This window comes from Callithrix jacchus, chromosome 21, assembly GCF_049354715.1.
Source record: "Callithrix jacchus isolate 240 chromosome 21, calJac240_pri, whole genome shotgun sequence".
Classification (NCBI taxonomy): Eukaryota; Metazoa; Chordata; class Mammalia; order Primates; family Cebidae; genus Callithrix; species Callithrix jacchus.
This window is the reverse complement of record NC_133522.1, coordinates 31,711,971-31,732,273: the sequence shown is the minus strand read 5'-3', so window position 1 is coordinate 31,732,273 and position 20,303 is coordinate 31,711,971. Positions and strand designations below refer to the sequence as shown.

Here is a 20,303-nt window from a genome sequence, read left to right as displayed (position 1 = left end):
CGGTCATTTTATCTGTAGGCATTTATCTCATGGCTAATGCATAGTCAGCAAGGCCATGCTGCTCTTCTGGAAGCTTCCTATTCCTGTGACATTATCTGCACAGCAAGACAATTGCTCAAATCAGTTAGGTCAAACTCAGAGATGGGTCTCCTGGAATAGCTGAATAGCTGTGCTGGCTATTCTCTTCACACAGGGAGAACTGAACCTGTTATTTATCAATCAATCCCAGTCTTTCATACAACTTCAGAACTCTCAGATACAATGTTTGAAACATTTTATCACAGCCCAGGACTCCTATTAATTAAAGAGAATATGAATCAAAGACATTATTTGCATCCCTTGTCTCTAATGCAGATAGAATTGGGATATTCTCTGATCACAGTGCTTTGCTTATTAATATAGTGTGTCCTTTAGCAGCTCTTTACTCTTCCTTAATCTAATGTATTACCTTGCTAAAAAGGTTTTTTTTTTCCAGTGGAATTTTTAAGTTTCTTGATAGTTAAACATATGCCTTTAGGTCAGCATATTATGTAATATCATAGATTCTGAGGACATACTACTAATTTATAGCTGTTGACCCTGAGCAGAGTTACTTAACTTCTCGTTACCTGGTTTCCTTATCTATAACATAGGGACAATAAGAGTTCTTACCCTACAGGGTTATTTGTGGGGATTAAGTGAGTCAGTTTATGTAAGGCATTTATAATAATACCTGGCACAAAAAAAGTGCCATAAAAGTGCTAGCTACATTAACTTGCATGCTTTTACTGATCTTGGATCTTGATTAACCAAGGGTAGAATGATGCACTATGTCAATAACTATTCTGAATCACAGAACAATGTAGTGGATGTGGCAGACAGCTGCTGAACATATTTAAACCTCATATGGCAGTTTAAAAAGGTATGCTGTTCTTTGCATGGGGCACTCAACATTGTAATTGACAACTTGGCCATAGTTGGGAATATTTGGCATCTAGCTATATGCTGAAGGTTTTACAGCTACCTTTTTAAAGAAATAGAAACCAGTTAGTTCCCTGTTTTCAATGTTCTAATCAATCTTATGGTGGAACTAAGACTATAGTCAATCCTACTGGAATTTAGAAAGACAGTAGTTTGAATTTGAGGCTAAGAATGGTCTTACCTCTATATAAACTGAGAGAAAGCTCTCTGGTAGTACTTTTCCCTCTATAAATTAAAAATGATTTATCAATGTTGAAACTAGTTCTATTAAAGAGAAAATACTTCCTTATTATTTAAAATACACTATGGTGGCTTAACATTTATGTGCACCACTTTAAAGTAGTGGACTAGGATCTCTAAAACAACGTAAGATTGCAAAGCAATGAGTCTTGGTAGTGGCCTGAAAAGATCTGCCTATTAATACACGAATGTGCTTTCATTAAGATGTAAATTTCAAGTGAGGAAAACTACATCATTGTAATTTTGTCCAGAGACTGACATGCACTTTAGGATACATACCTTTTTAAACTGCCATATGAGGTTTAAATATGTTCAGCAGCTGTCTGCCACATCCACTACATTGTTCTGTGATTCAGAATATTTATTGACATAGTGCATCATTCTACCCTTGGTTAATCAAGAGAAGCTGCAATTGATTTAAGGAGGAAGGGCATGGTGTATATACAGAAAGCAGCTGCGCTTTAGTAGCAATTGAAGTTTGTAGGCATAAAAACAATAAATTGAGGTACAGATTTGAAGGAACATATATAGATTCCAATAGCATGGCTTATTGATTGACTGATTGATTGATTGATTGACGGAGCCTCACTCTATCACCAGGCTGGAGTGCGGTGGTTTGATCTTGGCTCACTGCAACCTCCACCTCCCCAGTTAAGTCATTCTCCTACCTCAGTCTCCTGAGAAGCCCCCCATGCCCAGCTAATTTTTTGATTTTTTTTTTTTTTAAGGAGTGACAGGGTTTCACCATGTTGGCCAGGATGGTCTCCATCTTCTGACCTTGTGATCCACCCGCCTCGGCCTCCCAAAGTGCTGGGATTACAGGTGTGAGCCACTGCACCTGGCCAGCATGGCTTCTTTCCTGTTTATAAAGCAAAGTTATCTGCCTTGCAATATTAACAATTGTTTACTAAATTTAATAAGTGTTAAGCATTATGTTAAATTGATTAATAATTATTATTTGAACTCAAAGGTTGTGATCAGGCTTATGAAGTATGACTGAAAATGTAAAATACTGACAGAAATAATTTAAAAATATTTATTTAGGTTGAATGCTTTTTTGATATGTTCTGGTATTCAGTTGAACAACCATTCTAAGAAACACTAAGACAAGTGATGTAAAGATTTATAATGGGAAGATCAACACATATTTACTTATAAAATAGAGCATCACCTTTTCTAAAGGTCTTCTGACCCTCTAAACTAATTTCCAAATGTCTTTTAGGTCATTATATTACAAGTAATGCAATGATCTTTGAAAATAGAGGAAGTCTTTTTGCAGTGCTAACCTCAGAATATTTCAGGTCAGTGTCACTGAAGTATCCATCTTAGTACCTAAGTATTGAGGCTGCTCCTAAGAGGGAAATACTGAGGGAAGGCTGAGATGTCTGGGAAGTGCATCACAAGTCAGAGATGACTCAACAGCGAAGGTCCATCTTTCTTCCCTGGTTGTCTTACATTTCTCTCTGAATGCTGAATTTTTGTTGTTGTTCTTGGACAGTCTTTTACTCCTTGAGTGATAGAAAGCAACTACCTAGAGAGCTGATTATAGGGTCACTGAATTGCCATTGCAGTCAATTGGAAATTTGGTGTCAGTTAGCTCAGATGTCTGCAGACCACACCCTAAGTAGTTAGTAGTATGTAATGATTGGTAATATATAAATTTGTGTCACTTCCCAGGAACAGGGGGAGAGCTTTCTCTATTCAACAAAGCCTATATGAAACACAGATATGATGCTTATGGGGGTCAGGCAGCCATTTGTGACCATAATGATGTTAGAAATTTTGAGAGAAAAAATTATATAAATGTACATATGTTGTGTATTTTTATTTTATTTTATTTTTTTAATTTGTTATTGGATTTTAGGTTTTGGGGTACATGAGCAGAGCATGCAAGACAGTTGGGTAGGTACACACATGGCAGTGTGCTTTGCTTTTCTTCTCCCCTTCACCCACATTTGGCATTTCTCCCCAGGCGTTGTGTATTTTTAAATTTCTGTTTAGAATTGTGGTGCTGGGTAAGTGCAAATTATGCAATGTAACTACAGGTGGTGTCACCAGCTCTAAGGCCAGCCACGTGATAGTTGTCTGGAGCTGGCAGTTGTCAGCAGCTGAAATTCGGAAAACAGATACAATGCCATGCAAAGTATTAATGTCTGTGTGTTCCCAGACTTTCACTTCCTTCTACCTGCTAAGAATATTCTGGTTTCTCTGGTCCATTATGTTCTTTCTGCATCCTGTGAGGGGGCTGCTGTGACAGAAGAATTTGTTTTTTGGCTTTTGTGATGCAGAATCAGAAGTCAGGGATGATGGCAGAAAGGAAAATAATTTTGCATCTGGGTCAGGGGGAAAGGTTTTTTCTCCCTTTTTAGAAAATGCATTAAAAGAAATATGAGAACAATGGTAACATATGAGGAAAATGGATATGAGGTTAAGAAAAGCAAATGTGGCAGTCGTTGATGGGGGTCGTCTGACCCCTCAACTACCTCCTTCATTCCTTGCCTTTCTCTATCTTAAGACTAGAAAACAAAGTGCTCAATATCTCTAGCTCCCTTGCAGGTAGGAGTGGCCATGAGCATGATTTTGGACAGTAAAGTATGGGCAAAGTATATCGGTGGGGAGGGCGGCAGATTACTTTTTGTTATTGTTCCTATTTTTAGAGACAGGATCCCACTCTGTTGCCCAGGGTGGAGTGCAGTGGTGCTATCATAACTCACTGCAGCCTTGATCTTCTGGGCTCAAGTGATCTTCCTGCCTTAGCTACCCAAGGCTGTGGGACTGCAGGAACACGCCACCAGGCCTAGCTGAAATTTAATTTTTATTTTTAGTTGAGACAGGGACTATGTTGCCCAGGCTTGTCTTGAACTCCTCAGTTCAAGTGATCTTCCACCTCAGCCACCCAAAGTGCTGGGATAAAATTACATTACTGAGCAATGCCTTGTAGAATAAAGCTCTTAGTCCCTTTCCATTTTATTCCTCTATCATCCTGAAGTATGATAATGGAAGTCACTTGCCAAGGATGGCAAAATAGTGAGACAGAGGAGCAACACTATGCACTCCTGAATTGAACCTGGTTGCCTACATTTGAACATTGTAAAGACAAAAGCAAACCTTATGCATCATGTAGCATTCTGGCAGACACCGGTGAAGGACCAAAACACTTAAAAAAATAATTCAATGAAGAGACTATTTACAGAGATGGTAACAAGAATAAGAGAACTATGGTAACAGGGTTCTCCAGATAAATGAAACCAAGAGAAGATTTTTAAAAAGAGGTTTATTATAAGGAATTGTTCACACAATTATGGAAGTCCAAAGTTTGAAGAGCCAATGTCCCAGTTCCAGTCCAAAGGCTGGATGGCTATTGTAGAGCGGCAAAAGGCTGATGTTTCCGCTTGAAGGTTGTCAGGAAGGGGAATTCTCTGTTCTTGGTAAGGATCAGACTTTTGTTTTATGCAGGGGTTCAGATGATTGGATGAGACCCACCCACACTATGAAGGATAATCCACTTTACTCAGTTTATTGATTTAAATGTTAATCTCATCCAGAAATACCTTCATAGAAAACCTGGAATAAAGTTTTACCAAATAACTGGGTATCCCATGGCCCAGTCAAGTTTATTCATAAAATTAACCATTATAGGCACTGACAAGAGATGATGCAACAACCAGAGACTAGAAATGCTGGGAAGTGAGAAGGATTAAGGAAGGAAGCAGTGTTCACTGGAGCCATCAAGAACTTAAATCGCAAATCACACTGCCACGTGTGTACCTATGCAACTATCTTGCATGTTCTGCATATGTACCCCAAAACCTAAAATGCAATAAAAAAAGAAAAAAAAAGAACTTAAATTGGAGAAGAGGAGCTGCCTCATATAACTTGTGGCTATTTGTTGCAGCACTGTTCACAATAGCAAAGACTTGGAACCAACCCAAATGCCCATCAAATATAGACTGAATATAGACTGGATAAAGACAGTGTGGCACCTATTCACCATGGAATACTATGCAGCCATAAAAAGGATGAGTTTATGTCTTTTGCAGGGAAATGGATGAAGCTGAAAACCATCATTCTCAGCAAACTGACACAAGAACAGAAAACCAAACACCTCATGTTTTCACTCATAAGTGGGTCTTGAACAATGAGAACATGGAAACAGGGAGGGGAACATTACACACCAGGGCCTGTAGGGGGGTGAGAGGGATAGGGGAGGAATAGCAGGGGGTAGGGGAATTGTGGAGTGCTAACATTAGGAGAAATACCTAATGTAGATGACAGCGGGGATGGATGCTGCAAACCACCATGGCATGTGTATACCTATGTGACAAATCTGCACGTTCTGCACATGTACCCCAGAACTTAAAGTAGAATTAAACAAACAAACAAACAAATAAATAAATAAAAGAGCTAGGACCATAGGATACTGTTATAAAGTTATATACTTACTCATATATGTTTTATTCAGCAACTCCTGTGTGCTAAGTAGGCACTGGACTACAAACACCAACCATCACTATCCACCTAGAACTTGGAGTGTGGCAGATGATTGCATGTGAACAGATAACTACAGCAAGGTGTGACAAAGGCTATGATGAGAAGAACAGAAACAGAGTAGAGGTAGTCAGGATGCCTAACTTAGATTTGGGGATCCCAGAAGGACTTCTTAGAATAAACTTTATACAAACTGAGAATAGACTGACAAGTTGTCAGTGAACTATTTAGAGTTAAGAAGGAGGAAACAGAATGTTCCAAGAGGAAGGAAATGGTGCTAAGACCTGAAGATATCAAAAGCAAGGAATTCATTGAATCCTGCAAATGATGGAATGGATACCAGGTATCTATTTTGTCATGTGATGTGGAACTTTTTTGTGTGTGTGCTTGGAAAATTAATTTAAATTTATTTGGTTTTCTTGCATAATTCTTTTTCCTTAACTAGACATTCTACATCACTATTAAAAAAGCAAAATAAAAAAATAAAAAAGAAAGTAATTGCCAGAATTACAGCTTTGCCAGTGAGGATTGGAAGTAAGGGAGTGGTGGGGAAGACACTATGGGAGATCAATATGTGATCCTTTCTCTTCCCACCTCTATTAGTCTATTCTCACATTGCTATAGAAATACTACCTGAGACTGGGTAATTTATAAAGGAAAGAGGTTTAATTGACTCACAGTTCCACATGGCTGGGGAGGCCTCAGGAAACTTACAATTATGGCTGAAGGCAAAGGGAAAGCAAGGACCTTTTTACATGGCAGTAAGAGAGAGAAGAGTGAGCAAAGGAGGAACTTGCCAAACACTTATAAAACCATCTGTATCTCATGAGAATTCACTCACTGTCGTGAGAACAGCATGGGGGAAACCAGCCCCATAATCCCATCATTTCCAACCAGGTTTCTCCCTGAAAACCTGGGGATTACAATTCACCATGAAACTTGGGTAGGGACACAAAGCCTAACCATGTCACCACCTAAGCCAGAGACCAGACTTTAATAATTTAAACCACTCTGTACATAGTTTCTACTTAAAAAAAAAAAAGCCAGTACAGTCTAATTAAACCACTCAATCAAATGCCATCCTAACTGATACAGCAGGTGATAAATGAGTTATTTCAGTTAATGGACTTCTTGATTAAAACTCTACTATGAATGATGACTTCACATGTATTGCCAAATTAAGGCACTCTGTAGTACAGTTTACCAGGAACACATGGTTTACTTTATTTACATAGCAAATAGTTTTTCGTGTATTATTTAATAAATTTTGTTATTTAAATAAAACACATTATATATATGTCATATATTTTTTGAGAATGGAAATATAATATCTCCATATTGCTAAGGGAGTGGTGAACAAATATTTAAATAAAATTGATTTGAAGAGGAACCAAATTAGTAGCCTTCTTCTGGTACCATGTCTAAGGTTCTAGCTAAAGCCTACATTATGCATTGAGGTGTTTCTAGCATCCAAAGAGAGAGTTCAGTTTGTGGTTGGATTACATATGATCCAGCTATTGATGGTGGTTTCCTGGAGGTGACTGAGGAAATAATTAGTTCATTTTTGCAGAAATCAGTACATGAGGCAGTGTCTGGATCTTCTAAGACTCCAGATGACTCCTGTGGACCATGAAGTTTGGCTCAGGATCTAGAACCTCTGGGGTTGGGGATGTGGCCATTCTACCCATGGAGAAAAGAGACTATGTTTTCTATAATACCACAAGTAGTTAATCTTATGGGTGGACAAATACATTGATTCAGCCATAAACTCACAATTTCTGCTTGAAAGAAGATTATGATATGGTTTGGCTCTGTCCCCACCCAAATCTCACCTTGAATTTAAATAATTCCCATGTGTCAAGGGCAGGGCCTTGAGGTGGAGAGATCTGAATCATGGGGCTGTTTTCCATATACTGTTATTGTGGTAGTGAATAAGTCTTACAAGATCTGATGTTGTTACAAATGGGATTCTCCTGCACACGCTCCCTTGCCTGCTGCCATGTAAGATGTGACTTTGCTCTCTCATTCACCTTCCACCATGATTGTGAGGCCTCCCCAGTCATGTAGAACTGTGAGTCAATTAAGCATCTTTCCTTTATAAATTACCCAGTCTCTGTTTTTTTTTTTCAAATATGAGGGACAGTCTCATACAATAAAGGGCTTTTTTTTGGACCAAATATCAATAATACCATAACTGAGAAACACAGAATTTTAGGCCCAACTTTGTGGAATATTTCTCCAATGCTCTGGGAAAATAGACTTTCAAAATTTTAAACTTGTACATTGAAAACATTCTTTAGATTAATAATGCAAAGTAAGTTTACGTTAAATAACGGAAATGTTGAAAAATTTAACCAACATTGAAAAGTTCAAAAATTTCTTAGTTTATGGCCTAAGTTTTCTTTAGTGTGGTTAGGACAAACCCCATTTTGTTGGATCATAAAAGTGAAATATTTTATGTACTGTTACCCATTTATTATTGTTCTTCTTGGAATGCTGCCAAAAAAGCATACTAACTAGTTTTCTGATATCTGTAGTGGGAGAGGCAGCATTTTATGGCCGGAGCACTGGAAACTGCTATGGTACAATTATAAAATGGGTGAAAAGATATACCCATGAGAATGGCTGTGGTTTTGGCTCTGCAGTCTTAAAATGACTTCAAGATGCTATTAAAGGGTAGGAGTTATTATCTTATGTCTACAGTAGTTTTGTATTACATATCAAATAAGAACATGCAACTCTCTATGGGAAGCTGTCCATAACATAAGCTGGGTGTGAAATTATCTGTTCTGAGAAATAGAGGCAACCATCAGTTGATTTTTTTTTTGAAAGAAAGAAAGAGAAAGAGAAAGGGGGAGAGAGAACAGGAGTCTTGCTCTATTGCCCAGGCTGTAATGCAATCTAAAAATAGGTATTAAAAATCTCTTTAATGCTGATAGTTGTGCTTAATTTTTTTTTTTTTAAGTAGAGTTTCAGTCTATCACCAAGGCTTGGCTAATATTTGTTTTTTTTTTTTTTTTTTAGTTGAGATGGGGTTTCACCATGTTGGCCTGGCTGGTCTTGAAATTCTGACCTCAGTTGGTCTGCCCTCATTGGCCTCCCAAACTGCTGGGATTACAGGCATGAGCCACCATGCCTGGCCTCTGGTATGTCTTTATTAGTAGTGTAAGAACAGACTAATATAGTAAATTGGTAACAGGAGTGGGGTGTTGCAGTAAAGATAACCAAAATCGTGAAAAGGACTTGAGAAGTGGGTAACAGGCAGAGGCTGGAACAGTTTGGAGGGCTCAGAAAAAGACAGGAAAATTTGGGGAAGTTGGGAAGTTCCTAGAGACTTGTTGAATGGCATTGAGCAAAAGTCTGATGGTGATATGGATGATAAAGTCCAAGCTGAGGTGGTTTCAGATGGAGGTAAGAAACTTCTTGGGAACTGGACTCTTGTTATGCTTTAGCAAAGAGGCTGGCAGCACTTTGCCCCTACCCTAGAGAAATGTGAAACTTTGAACTTGACAGAGATGACTTAGGGAAATCATCTCTAGAGAAATTTCTTCCATCTGGCAGAAGAAATTTCTTCTTTTTAAAAAATATTTTATTTTCAGTAACAACTTTATTGAAATGTAGTTCACATACCATATAATTCACTCATTTAAAGTGTACAATTTGTTGGCTTTTAGTGTATCACAAAGCTATGCAACTGTTAACTGCAATTAATTTTAGAACATTTGATGACCTCAAAAAGAAACCCCCTTACCCTTTAGCTGACATCGCCAAGCTCCTCATTCATCCCAGCCCTAAGGAAACCACTGATTTATTCTGTCTGTACAGATTTGTTATTCTGGACATTAATATTCATAAAATCACATAATTTGTGATCTTTTGTTACTGGATTCTTCCACTTAGCATAAACTTTTCAAAGTTCATCTAGGTTGTAGTATGTATCAGTACTTCACTCCCTTTTATGGCTGAATAATCTTCCATTATATAAAATACATCATATTTGTTTATTTGTTCATTGGCCAAAAGACATTTGGTTAATTCCACTTTGAGGCACTAGGAATAATGGTGCTATGGATATTTGTGTATACATTTTTATGTGGACATATGCTTTATTTCTTATTTTTTTTAAATTATACTTTAAGTTCTGGGGTGCATGTGCAGAACATGCAGGTTTGTTGCATAGGTATACATGTGCCATGGTGGTTTGCTGCATCCATCCCCCTGTCATCTATATTAGCTATTTCTCCCAATGTTATCCTTCCCCAATCCCCCCAACCCTGTTATTCCTCCCTTAGCTCCCAACCCCTGACAGGCTTTGGTGTGTGATGTTCCCCTCCCTGTATCCTTGTGTTTTCATTGTTCCATACCCACTTATGATTGAAAACATATGGTGTTTGATTTTCTGTTCTTGTGTCAGTTTGCTGAGAATGATGGTTTCCAGATTCATCCATGTTCCTGTAAAGGACATGAACTCATTTTTTTATGGCTGCATAGTATTCCATGGTGCATAGGTGCCACATTTTCTTTATCCACTGATGGACATTCAGGTTGGTTCCAAGTCTTTGCTATTGTAAACCTTGCTACAGTAAACATACATGTTCATGTGTCTTTATGACAGAATGATTTATAATCCTTTGGGTGTATACCCTGTAATGGGATTGCTGGGTCAAGTGGTATTTCTATTTCCACATCCTTGAGGAATTCCCATACTGTCTTCCGCAATCATTGAACTAATTTACACTCCCACCAACAGTGTACAAGTTTTCCTATTTCTCCACATCCTCTCCAACATCTGTTGTCTCCTGATTTTTGAATGATCACCATTCTAACTGGCTTGAGATGGTTTCTCAATGTGGTTTTGATCTGCACATCTCTAATGACCATTGATGATAAGCATTTTGTTTATATGTTTGTTGGCTGCATAAATGTCTACTTTTGGAAAGTGTCTATTCATATCCTTTGCCCACTTTTTGATGGGGTTCTTTGTTTTTTTCTTGTAAACTTGTTTAAGTTCTTTGTAGATTTTGGATATTAGCCCTTTGTCAGATGGGTAGATTGCAAAATTTTTTCCCATTCTGTTGGTTGCCAATTCACTCTAATGATTGTTTCTTTTGTTGTGTACAATCTCTGGAGTTCAATTAGATCCCATTTATCTATTTTGGCTATTGTTGCCATTGCTTTTGGTGTTTTAGTCATAAAGTCCTTGCCTATGCCTATGTCCTGAATGGTATTGCTTAAGTTTTCTTTCAGGGTTTTATGGTGTTGGGTCTTACATTTAAATTTTTAATCCGTCTTGAGTTAATATTTGTATAAGGTATAAGGAAGGGTTTCAGTTTCAGTTTTCTGCATATGGCTAGCCAGTTTTCCCAGCACCATTTATTAAATAGAGATTTCTTACCCCGTTTCTTGTTTTTGTCAGGTTTATCAAAGATCAGGTGGTTGTAGATGTGTGGCATTATTTCTGAGGCCTCTGTTCTGTTCCATTGGTCTATATCCCCATTTTGGTACCAGGACCATGCTGTTTTGATTACTGTAGCCTTGTAGTGTAGTTTGAAGTTAGGTAGCATGATGCCTACAGCTTTTTTTTTTTTTTTTTCCTTAGGATTGTCTTGGCTATGTGGGCTCTCTTTTGGTTCCATATGGAGTTTAAGGTGGTTCTTTTCCAATTCTGTGAAGAAAGTCAATGGTAGCTTGATGAGGACAGCATTGAGTCTGTAAATTACTTTGGGCAGTATGGCCATTTTCATGATATTGATTCTTCCTAATTATGAGCATGGAATGTTCTTCCATCTGTTTGTTTCCTTTCTTATTTCCTTGAGTAGTGGTTTGTAGTTCTCCTTGAAGAGGTTCTTCACATCCCTTGTTAGTTGTGTTCCTGAGTATTTTATTCTGTTTGTAGCAATTGTGAATGGGAACTCACTCATGATTTGGCTCTATTAGTCTGTACTGGTGTATAGGAATGCTTGTGATTTCTGCACATTGATTTTGTATCCTGAGACTTTGCTGAAGTTGCTTAACAGTTTAAGGAGATTTTGGGCTAAGACAATGGCGTCTTCTAAACATACAATTATGTCATCTGCAAATAGAGACAATTTAACTTCCTCTTTTCCTAATTGAAAACCCTTTATTTCTTTTTCTTGCCTAATTGTTGTGGCCAGAACTTCCAATACTGTGTTGAATAAGAGAAGCGAGGAGAGAGCATGCTTGTCTAGTGTCAGTTTTCAAAGGGAATGCTTCCAGTTTTTGCCTGTTCAGTATGATATTGGCTGTGGGTTTGTCATAAATAGCTCTTATTATTTTGAGATACATTTTATCAATATCTAGTTAATTGAGAGTTTTTAGCATAAAGGGCTGTTGAAGTTTGTTGAAGGCCTTCTTTGCATCTATTGAGATAGATGTGGTTTTTGTCTTTGAGATGTGGTTTTTGTCTTTGGTTCTGCTTATGTGATGGATTACGTTTATGGATTTGTGTACGTTGAACCAGACTTGAATCCCAGGGATGAAGCCAACTTGATCATCATGGATAAGCTTTTTGATGTGCTGTTCCATTTGGTTTGCCAGTATTTTATTGAGGGTTTTCACATCAGTGTTAATCATGGATATTGGCCTAAAATTTTCTTTTTCAGTTGTGTCTCTGCAATGTTTTGGTATCAGGATGATGTTGGTATCATGAATGAGTTAGGGAGGATTCCCTCTTTTTGTATTGTTTGAAATAGTTTTAGAAGGAATGATACCAGCTTCTCTTTGTACCTCAGGTAGAATTTGGCTGTTAACTTGTCTGGTCCTGGACTTTTTTTGGTTGGTAGGCTATTAATTGCTGCCTCAACTTCAGACCTTGTTATTGATCTATTCAGGGATTCAGCTTCTTCCTGGTTTAGTCTTGGGAGGATGTAAGTGTTCAGGAGTTTATCCATTTCTTCTAGATTTACTGTTTTGTGTGCATAGATCTGATGGTTTTAAAAATGGGAGCTTCCCTGCACAAGTCCTCTTCTCTTATCTGCCATCATATGAGACGTGTCTTTCACCTTCCACCATGATTGTGAGAGCTCCCCAGACACATGGAACTGTAAGACCATTAGACCTCTTTCTTTTGTAGATTGCCCAGTCTCAGGTATATTTTTATCAGCAGTGTGAAAATGGACTAATACAGTAAATTGGTACCAGTAGAATAGGGTGCTGCTGAAAAGATACTCGAAAACATGGAAGTGACTTTGGAACTGGGTAACAGGCCGAGGTTGGCACAGTTTGGAGGGCTCAGAAGAAGAAAGGAAAATGTGGGAAAGTTTGGAACTTCCTAGAGACTTGTTGAATGGCATTATCTAAAATGCTGATAGTGATATGGACAATAAAGTCCATGTTGAGGTGGTCTCAGATGGAGTTGAGAAACTTGTTGGGAACTGGAGCAAATATGACTCTTGTTATGTTTTAGCAAAGAGACTGGTGACATTTTGCCGCTGTCCTAGAGATTTGTGGAACTTTAAACATGAGAGAGATGATTTGGGGTATCTGGTGGAAGAAATTTCTAAGCAGCAACACATTCAGGAGGTGACTTGTGAGCTGTTAAAGGCATTCAGTTTTAAAAGGGAAACAGAGCATAAAAGTTTGGAAAATTTGCAGCCTGACAGTGTGATAGAAAAGAAAAGTCCCATATTCTGAGGAGAAATTTAAGCCAGTTGCACAGATTTGTGTAAGATATGAGGAGCTGAATGTTAATCACCAAGACACTGGTGAAAATGTCTCCAAGGCATGTCAGAGACTTTTGTGGCAGCCCCTCCCATCACAGGCCTGGAAGAGTAAGAAGAAAAAATGGTTTCATGGGCTGGGCCCAGGGTCCCTCTGCTGTGTGTGGTGTAGGGACTTGGTGCCCTATGTCCCAGCCACTCCAATCATGTCTAAAATTGGCCAAAGTACAACTCAAGATATTGCTTCTGAGAGTGGAAGTCCCAAGCTTTGGCAGCTTTCACATGATGTTGAGCCTGTGGGTGCACAGATGTCAAGAAATGAGGTTTGAGAACTTCTGCCAAGATTTCAGAGGATGTATGGAAATGCCTGGATGCACAGGCTGAAGTTTGCTGCAAGGGAGGGGCCCTCATAGAGAACCTCTGCTAGGGCAGTGCAAAAGGAAATGTGGGGTTGGAGCCCTCGCACAGTCACCTAGTGACAAGAGGGCCACCATCCTCCAGACTCCAGAATGGTAGATCCACTGACAGCTTGCACCATGCACCTGGTAAACCTGAAGACACTGAATGCCAGTCTGTGAAAGATGCCAGGAAGGGCACTATCCCCTGCAATGTCATGGGGGCAGAACTGCCCAAGACCATGGGAGCCCACCTCTTGAGACATGGTGTCAAAGGAGATGATTGTAGAGCTTTAAGATTTGACTACCCCGCTGGATTTTGGGTGTGCATGGAGCCTGTAGCCCCTTTGTTTTGGCTTATTTCCCCTATTTGGAATGGGCATATTTACTCAACACTTGTACCCCCATTGTATCTAGGAAGTAACTAACTTGCTTTTGATTTTGCGGCTCATAGGCAGAAGAGGCTTGCCTTGTCTCAGATGAGATATCAAACTATTGACTTTTGAGTTAATGCTGAAACGAGTTAAGATTTTAGGTATTATTGGGAAGGCATGATTGGTTTTGAAATGTGATGACATGAGATTTGGGATGGGCCAGGGGTGGAAGGATGTGGTTTGACTGTGTCTTCATACAAATTACATCTTGAACTATAGTTCCCATAATTCCCATGTGTCATGGGTGGGACACAGTAGAAGGTAATTGAATCATGGGGATGGTTATCTCCATGCTCTTCTTGTGATAGTGAGTGCTGGTTTTATAAGGGGCTTCCCCAGCTTCACTCTACACTTCTCCTTTCTGTTACCATGGGAAGAAGGATGTGTTTGCTTACCCTTCTGCCATGATGTAAGTTTCCTGAGGCCTATCCAGCCATGAGAAACTGTGAGTCAATTAAGCCTCTTTCCTTCATAAATTACCCAGTCTTGGGTTTATCTTTATTAACTGAATGAAATGGACTAATACAGTTTGGCTAAGTGCTTATCTGGCTCTGCTATGACTAAAGTTAAATATCTTTAAACCATGTAGGTAGGATAGTCTAGGGTGCAAATATGACAAAAACCTAAATTGCATATGGAAAGTAACAATCCCACTCATCAAAACTTGGCAGCATTGTATGTTGTTAAAGAGAGCTGACTCACAGCCGCTGTGGGTATTCCAAGCCAAAAGGATTGGTTAGAGAGGAAGGAATCCCACAGTGTGTGATGGTCGTCTCAACTGGAATGGGATGTCTCTCTGAGTGCTTTAAATATCTCTCAAATATGTTAGCATGTGGTTCTTTGAGAGACTGACATGTGAAGAGCCCAGGTTTTGTTAACAGATCTTTATATTTGGTCTAGATGCTGAACTTGTGTGTTCTGTTAAGGATGGTATACCACTTGGAGATACTTAGTTTCTACATGGTTTGCAGTTAAAGGGTTGGTGGGTAGTGGTTTCTGGAGAGGAATATGGAGCTAGCCGTGGAATTTTTTTATGAGTCATTGGAGATTTTCTCCCAAAATGTATTTTCTTTTTAACTTTGCTACATTAAAAAAAATTCTTTTGAATTGTTAGCATGAAAATCTAGATTTTTTTTGCATGAGTATGAAAAGCATGATTTTTGTGCTAATTATTCAGAACTTCTGGTTGGTATTACATGTATAGTTCACAAGAAACCTATGTGTCTTATCCACTTCATCTCAATGCTAAGCTGATGTGTGGAAATAATTGAAAGGAAAATTATTTTTCTTATAATCTCTTCAGAACACACAATAAAGAGAATATGTCCATAATGCCCAGTGACATGTCTTAAAATCCTCTTTCCCCATGTTTTCATAATATATTGCTCTGTAGCAAACCACCCTCAAATCAGTGACTGAAAATATCAATCACTGGCTGTTATTTCTTGCAATTCTGTGGGTTGATGAAATCAGTTGGGTGGTTTCAGTTCTTGTGCTGTTGGCTGGGGCTGTAGTCTTTTGGCGGCTCCTTTGGGCTGGAGCACCCAAGATGGCTCATTCCCGTGGTTGGTAGTTGTCAGTTGGAAGCACAACTGAGATTGTCCATCAGAACGTCTCAGTTGTCCTTACTATGGCTAATCAACAAGGCGTGAACTTCTCACAGCATGGGAGCTCAGTTCTAAGAGGCAGTGCTCCAAGTACATGAAAGAGGCACCTTCAGATCTCTTTAGGCCCAGTCTCAGAAGTTACACAGCATCACTTCCATCACATTCTATTGGCCAAAGCCAGTCTCCAAGCTCTCTCAGATTTAAAGGAATTGAAGGAGACTCTCTACTATTGTCCGAATGTGTCCCTCCAAAATTCATGTGTGAATCTAAGACCCACTGTGACAGTATTAAGAGGTGGGCCCTTGTGGAAAGTGATTGTTATGAAGGTGACACTTTGTGGCGTTAGTTCTCTTATAAAAGAGGTTGAAGGGAAAGCCCTGGTCCCTTTTTTATACCTTTCCCCATGTGAAGACAACATTTGTCCCTTCCTTCCCATGAAAAGAAAACACTATAAGGAATGGGCCTTCACCAAACACTAAATCTGCCAGCATCTTGATCTTGGACTTCCCAGCTCCCAGAACTGTGAAAATAAATTTCTGTTGTTTATAAACTACTTAGTCTAAAGTACTTTGTTACAGCAGCTGGAATGGACTGACATTCTCCCTCTTGGTAGATGTAGTAGCAATGTTTCTGGCCATCTTTAATCCACTACAACATGTCTTTCTCAATAACTCATATACGTGGCAGCTGCTTCCAAATCTCCCTCCTCTCTCACTCCCAACTCTAACCAGATCCCATCCCCCAATTCTGTCTTTCAAGTTGTTTTTCTCATATTCCCCTGCTTTCTTTCCAATTCATCATTTCATCTCTCTAGCATATCTCTGCACTTTCTAGTGTAAATCCACTCAGCTAGCCTTTTTAGTATTTCTCTCTTATGCATTTCCTTGAGCTTCAGAATTAACTGGGAATTTATTAGGATTTTAAATAGTAGAATGCTCCTTCATGGGAGTGAGCAGGAGTGGAAAGTGGACATAATTATTTGTTTTATTCCTGTTAATCTATGTTTGTATGATGCACAGCACAATGGGAATTGATTTTGGTTTCAAGTGCATTTGACATCAGTGGAGTCTTAGAATGTGACACAAGGATTGGGTTAGCAAAGAATGTGACCGATTCAGAATTGAGTACTAGAAATTGCCTGAGGCACATCACATATCAGGATTGATGAAAATGGTGCTTATTGGGCATCATGCTATTTCTTTCACCCTGTTACTTTTATTTTTATTTTTTAAGATTTTAAGTTCAGGGGTACATGTGCAAGATGTGCAGGTTTGTTACAGAGGTAAACATGTGCCATGGTGGTTTGCTGCACAGATCAACCTATCACCCAGCATCCATTAGCTATTCCCTTGATGCCCTCCCTCTACCCACCCCCAACCTTCCAACAGGCCCCATTGTGTGTTGTTCCCTTCCAGGTGTCCATGTAGTCTCATCATTTAGCTCCCACTTATATGTGAGAACATGCAGTATTTGGCTTTCTGTTCCTGCATTAATTTACTAAGGATAATGGCCTCCAGCTCTATCCATGTCCCTGCAGAGGACATGATGTCATTCCTTTTTATGGCTGCATAATATTCCATGGTTTATATGCACCACATTTTCTTTATCCAGTCTATCACTGATTGATATTTAGGTTGATTGATGTCTTTGCTATTGTGAATAGCACTTTACTGAACATACATATGCATGAATCTTTATATGAATGATTTATATTCCTTTGAGTATCTACTCAGTAGTGGGATTGCTGTGTTAAATGGTATTTCTGCCTCTAGATCTTTGAGGAATTGCCACACTGTCTTCCACAATGGTTGAACTAATTTATAGTCCCACCAACAGTGTAAAAGCATTCCTTTTCCTCCACAACCTCACAAGCATCTGTTGTTTTCGGCTTTTAATAATGGCCATTCCGATTGGTGTGCGACAGTATCTCATTGTGGTTTTGACTTGCGTTTCTCTAATGATCAGTAATATTGAACTTTTTTTCATGTTTCTTGGCCGCATGTATGTTTTTTTTTGAGAAATGTTCATTATGCTATGTTGAAGAGCAATGTTTTTGGCTCTAGGGAAATCTTAAAGAGTTTTATTGTGAACCTGAGACTTATTAGAAATAGATCCCCTGTAGAAGTTGGTTTCTGAAGAAAATAACTTTAAGCAAATATAAATTTTAGCAGGTCTGGTCCAATATTGTCTTTAGAACAAGAGTACACATTGAGGCCCACAAACCATATATTTAAATATTTTAAAATTATAACTCAAACTAGTAATCTGTTATATAAAATCTTTTCTGTTCTCTTACCTTGACAAATATACCTTTATATTGACCTGGGAGGCTATGTGCAAATTTATGGCTCTCAAGTTTTTCAGAGTTCTTTGATAAAATGTGGCAGCTTGGGGAAAACTGAGCCCAGACCTTGCCTGCTCTGCTTTCCTCCCCACCACTAGGTCCATCTTGTACCGAGAGAGGTCTCACTCTGTATGGCCACTCCAGGTTACACTCCAGAGCTGTGTCCACAGTCCTTAACTACAGCAGCTCCTTAGCTACTCCTCTGGCCTGGAATGAGCAAGTGGACAGTGCCATCCACTTTTGGGAGGCACAATTGGTGAAACATTCCATTCCAGCCTTGGAGGTGGGTTCAAGGATGCCTGGGCAGGAAAATCCAGGGTCAGATTCCCATAGCAGGGTCTATGAGAGGGCGTGCAGCTTCCATAGGAGCAAGTTTGGCTCCATAAGCTTCTTGCTTTGTGGTGAGGAGTGTGACTGTAGTGAGCCCTCTAAAGCACAGGGTGCAGAGTAGGGGGACCTCTTGTCCAGATCATAGGCAGTACTACCTTGAGCCATGGATGTGCAGAAATTCAACTCAATTTTTTCTTTTTTGCATAGGTTCAGCACCCAGAGTTCTATCTTGTACCTCCCCTCATGTTGCAGACATCCACGAAAGAGTGAGACTGTTGTCGGTTGGATTGAAGAACAAATGTTTGGAAGGCACTGAGGTTTGTGTGTGAATGTGGTGAGTGGGGACAAGGAGGACTTGTGGACTTCTGCCAGGAGGAAGTAAGAGGCTGAGCAAGACAGACCTCCTGGTCAGTGTGGAAGCATTGATCTGTGCTATGTCAGGTTGATGACATTTGGCTCTTGTCTAGTGAGCCTACCTGGCCATACTGGGAATGGGAGAATCTAGTGATTAGAGGGTACCCATGTGTAGGCTATCCATAAGAATTCTCAAATATTGAAGAAGCTTAAAAAGTGTGTTAAACAGCCCTTTCTTCCCAGAGATCAAAGGAAGGAGAAAGATCTGTATTGAATGTACTGGTCTATCCTTCAGTCTCAACAGATTCAACTTCCTTGGAAATGCTATTTTGTGCATGAGCAATCACTTGTATCTGAGACTTTCTGAGTCATTGAATAGTGCAGGTTTACCTCATCAAATACAGCTTGAAACCCATCTTTAGAGTGTTTCACAATTATCTTCTGTGATTTTATGATGGCAAGAGTTTATATTCCTTCCCCACCCCATGACTGGTATGATTGTTCTAGGAAACATTGGTGTTGGTTCTACCCAGATGTATTGATGCTGTTTTTTTGGGGAATATCCAGTTCCAGAAAATGCCTGGAACACCCGGATCCAATGTGTGTGTATGGCGTGTCAAACCCTAATGGGTCTATGCCATTGTCAATGTTCACCAGGCCAGATGCCATTGGATGGAGAAGGACAGGGGTTTGGACCTCTAGGGTTAACCACCACTCAATAATTTCTTACAGTCAGAGACTCACTTCTACCTACTTATTACACTCCCACTGCCATTTTGCACTAAAGTACAAGTGCAGGTTACGTGAGTCATTCAGATGGTTGCAACAGCATACTACAGGGGCAGCTGGTCTTCTGAACTGAGCTTGGGCTATTCCTTTATTTACATTTGTTTTTGAAGCAGGGTCTCACTCTGTCACCTAGGCTGCAGTGCAGTGGTACAATCACAGCTCACTGCAGCCTTAATCTCTTGGTCTCAAGCAATCCTCCTGCCTCAGCCTTCTGAGTAGCTGAGACTACAGGTGTGAGCCACCAGCCTGGGTAATTAAAAACATTTTTTTTGTAGAGACAGAATCTCACTATATTTCCCAAATTGGTTTTGAACTTCTGGCCTCAAGCAATTCTCCTGCCTTGGCCTCACCAAATTCTGGGATTACAGGCAGGAGCCACCAGGAATGGCTCACTTTATTTACTTCTGTGATGCCTATACATTGTGTTGTCAATAAAACTTGAGATTCTACAACTGAGACTGGTGCCTGGTTTTAATTAATTTCTTTTTTTGTAATTAAAGGGCTACCACTGAGGTTCAGATTCTGAATTTTGGGTCATCAGAGCTAGTTTTTTTTTTTTTTTCAATTTGAGGAAATATGCTCTATGCTGGAATACAGATAGCAGTGTAGTCCTATGCATATGTGTTCATGGAGGGTGTACACTTGTGTGCATATATGCATGTGTACCATGTGGTTGCCCCTGG

At 39.4% G+C, this 20,303-nt stretch overlaps 1 protein-coding gene across 2 annotated transcripts in view; it reads left to right on the top strand.

Moving 5' to 3' along the window:
* The window catches only part of MRPL39 (mitochondrial ribosomal protein L39), a 201,294-nt gene that overhangs the window by 76,298 nt on the left and 104,693 nt on the right, over positions 1-20,303 (top strand). For both annotated transcript variants that reach the window (XM_078358533.1, XM_035282816.3), the window contains exon 10: positions 18,685-18,794. In XM_078358533.1, coding sequence (XP_078214659.1) covers positions 18,685-18,747 — 63 coding nt within the window. In that variant the 3' untranslated portion in view covers positions 18,748-18,794. The remainder of the gene's footprint in view (positions 1-18,684; positions 18,795-20,303) is intronic.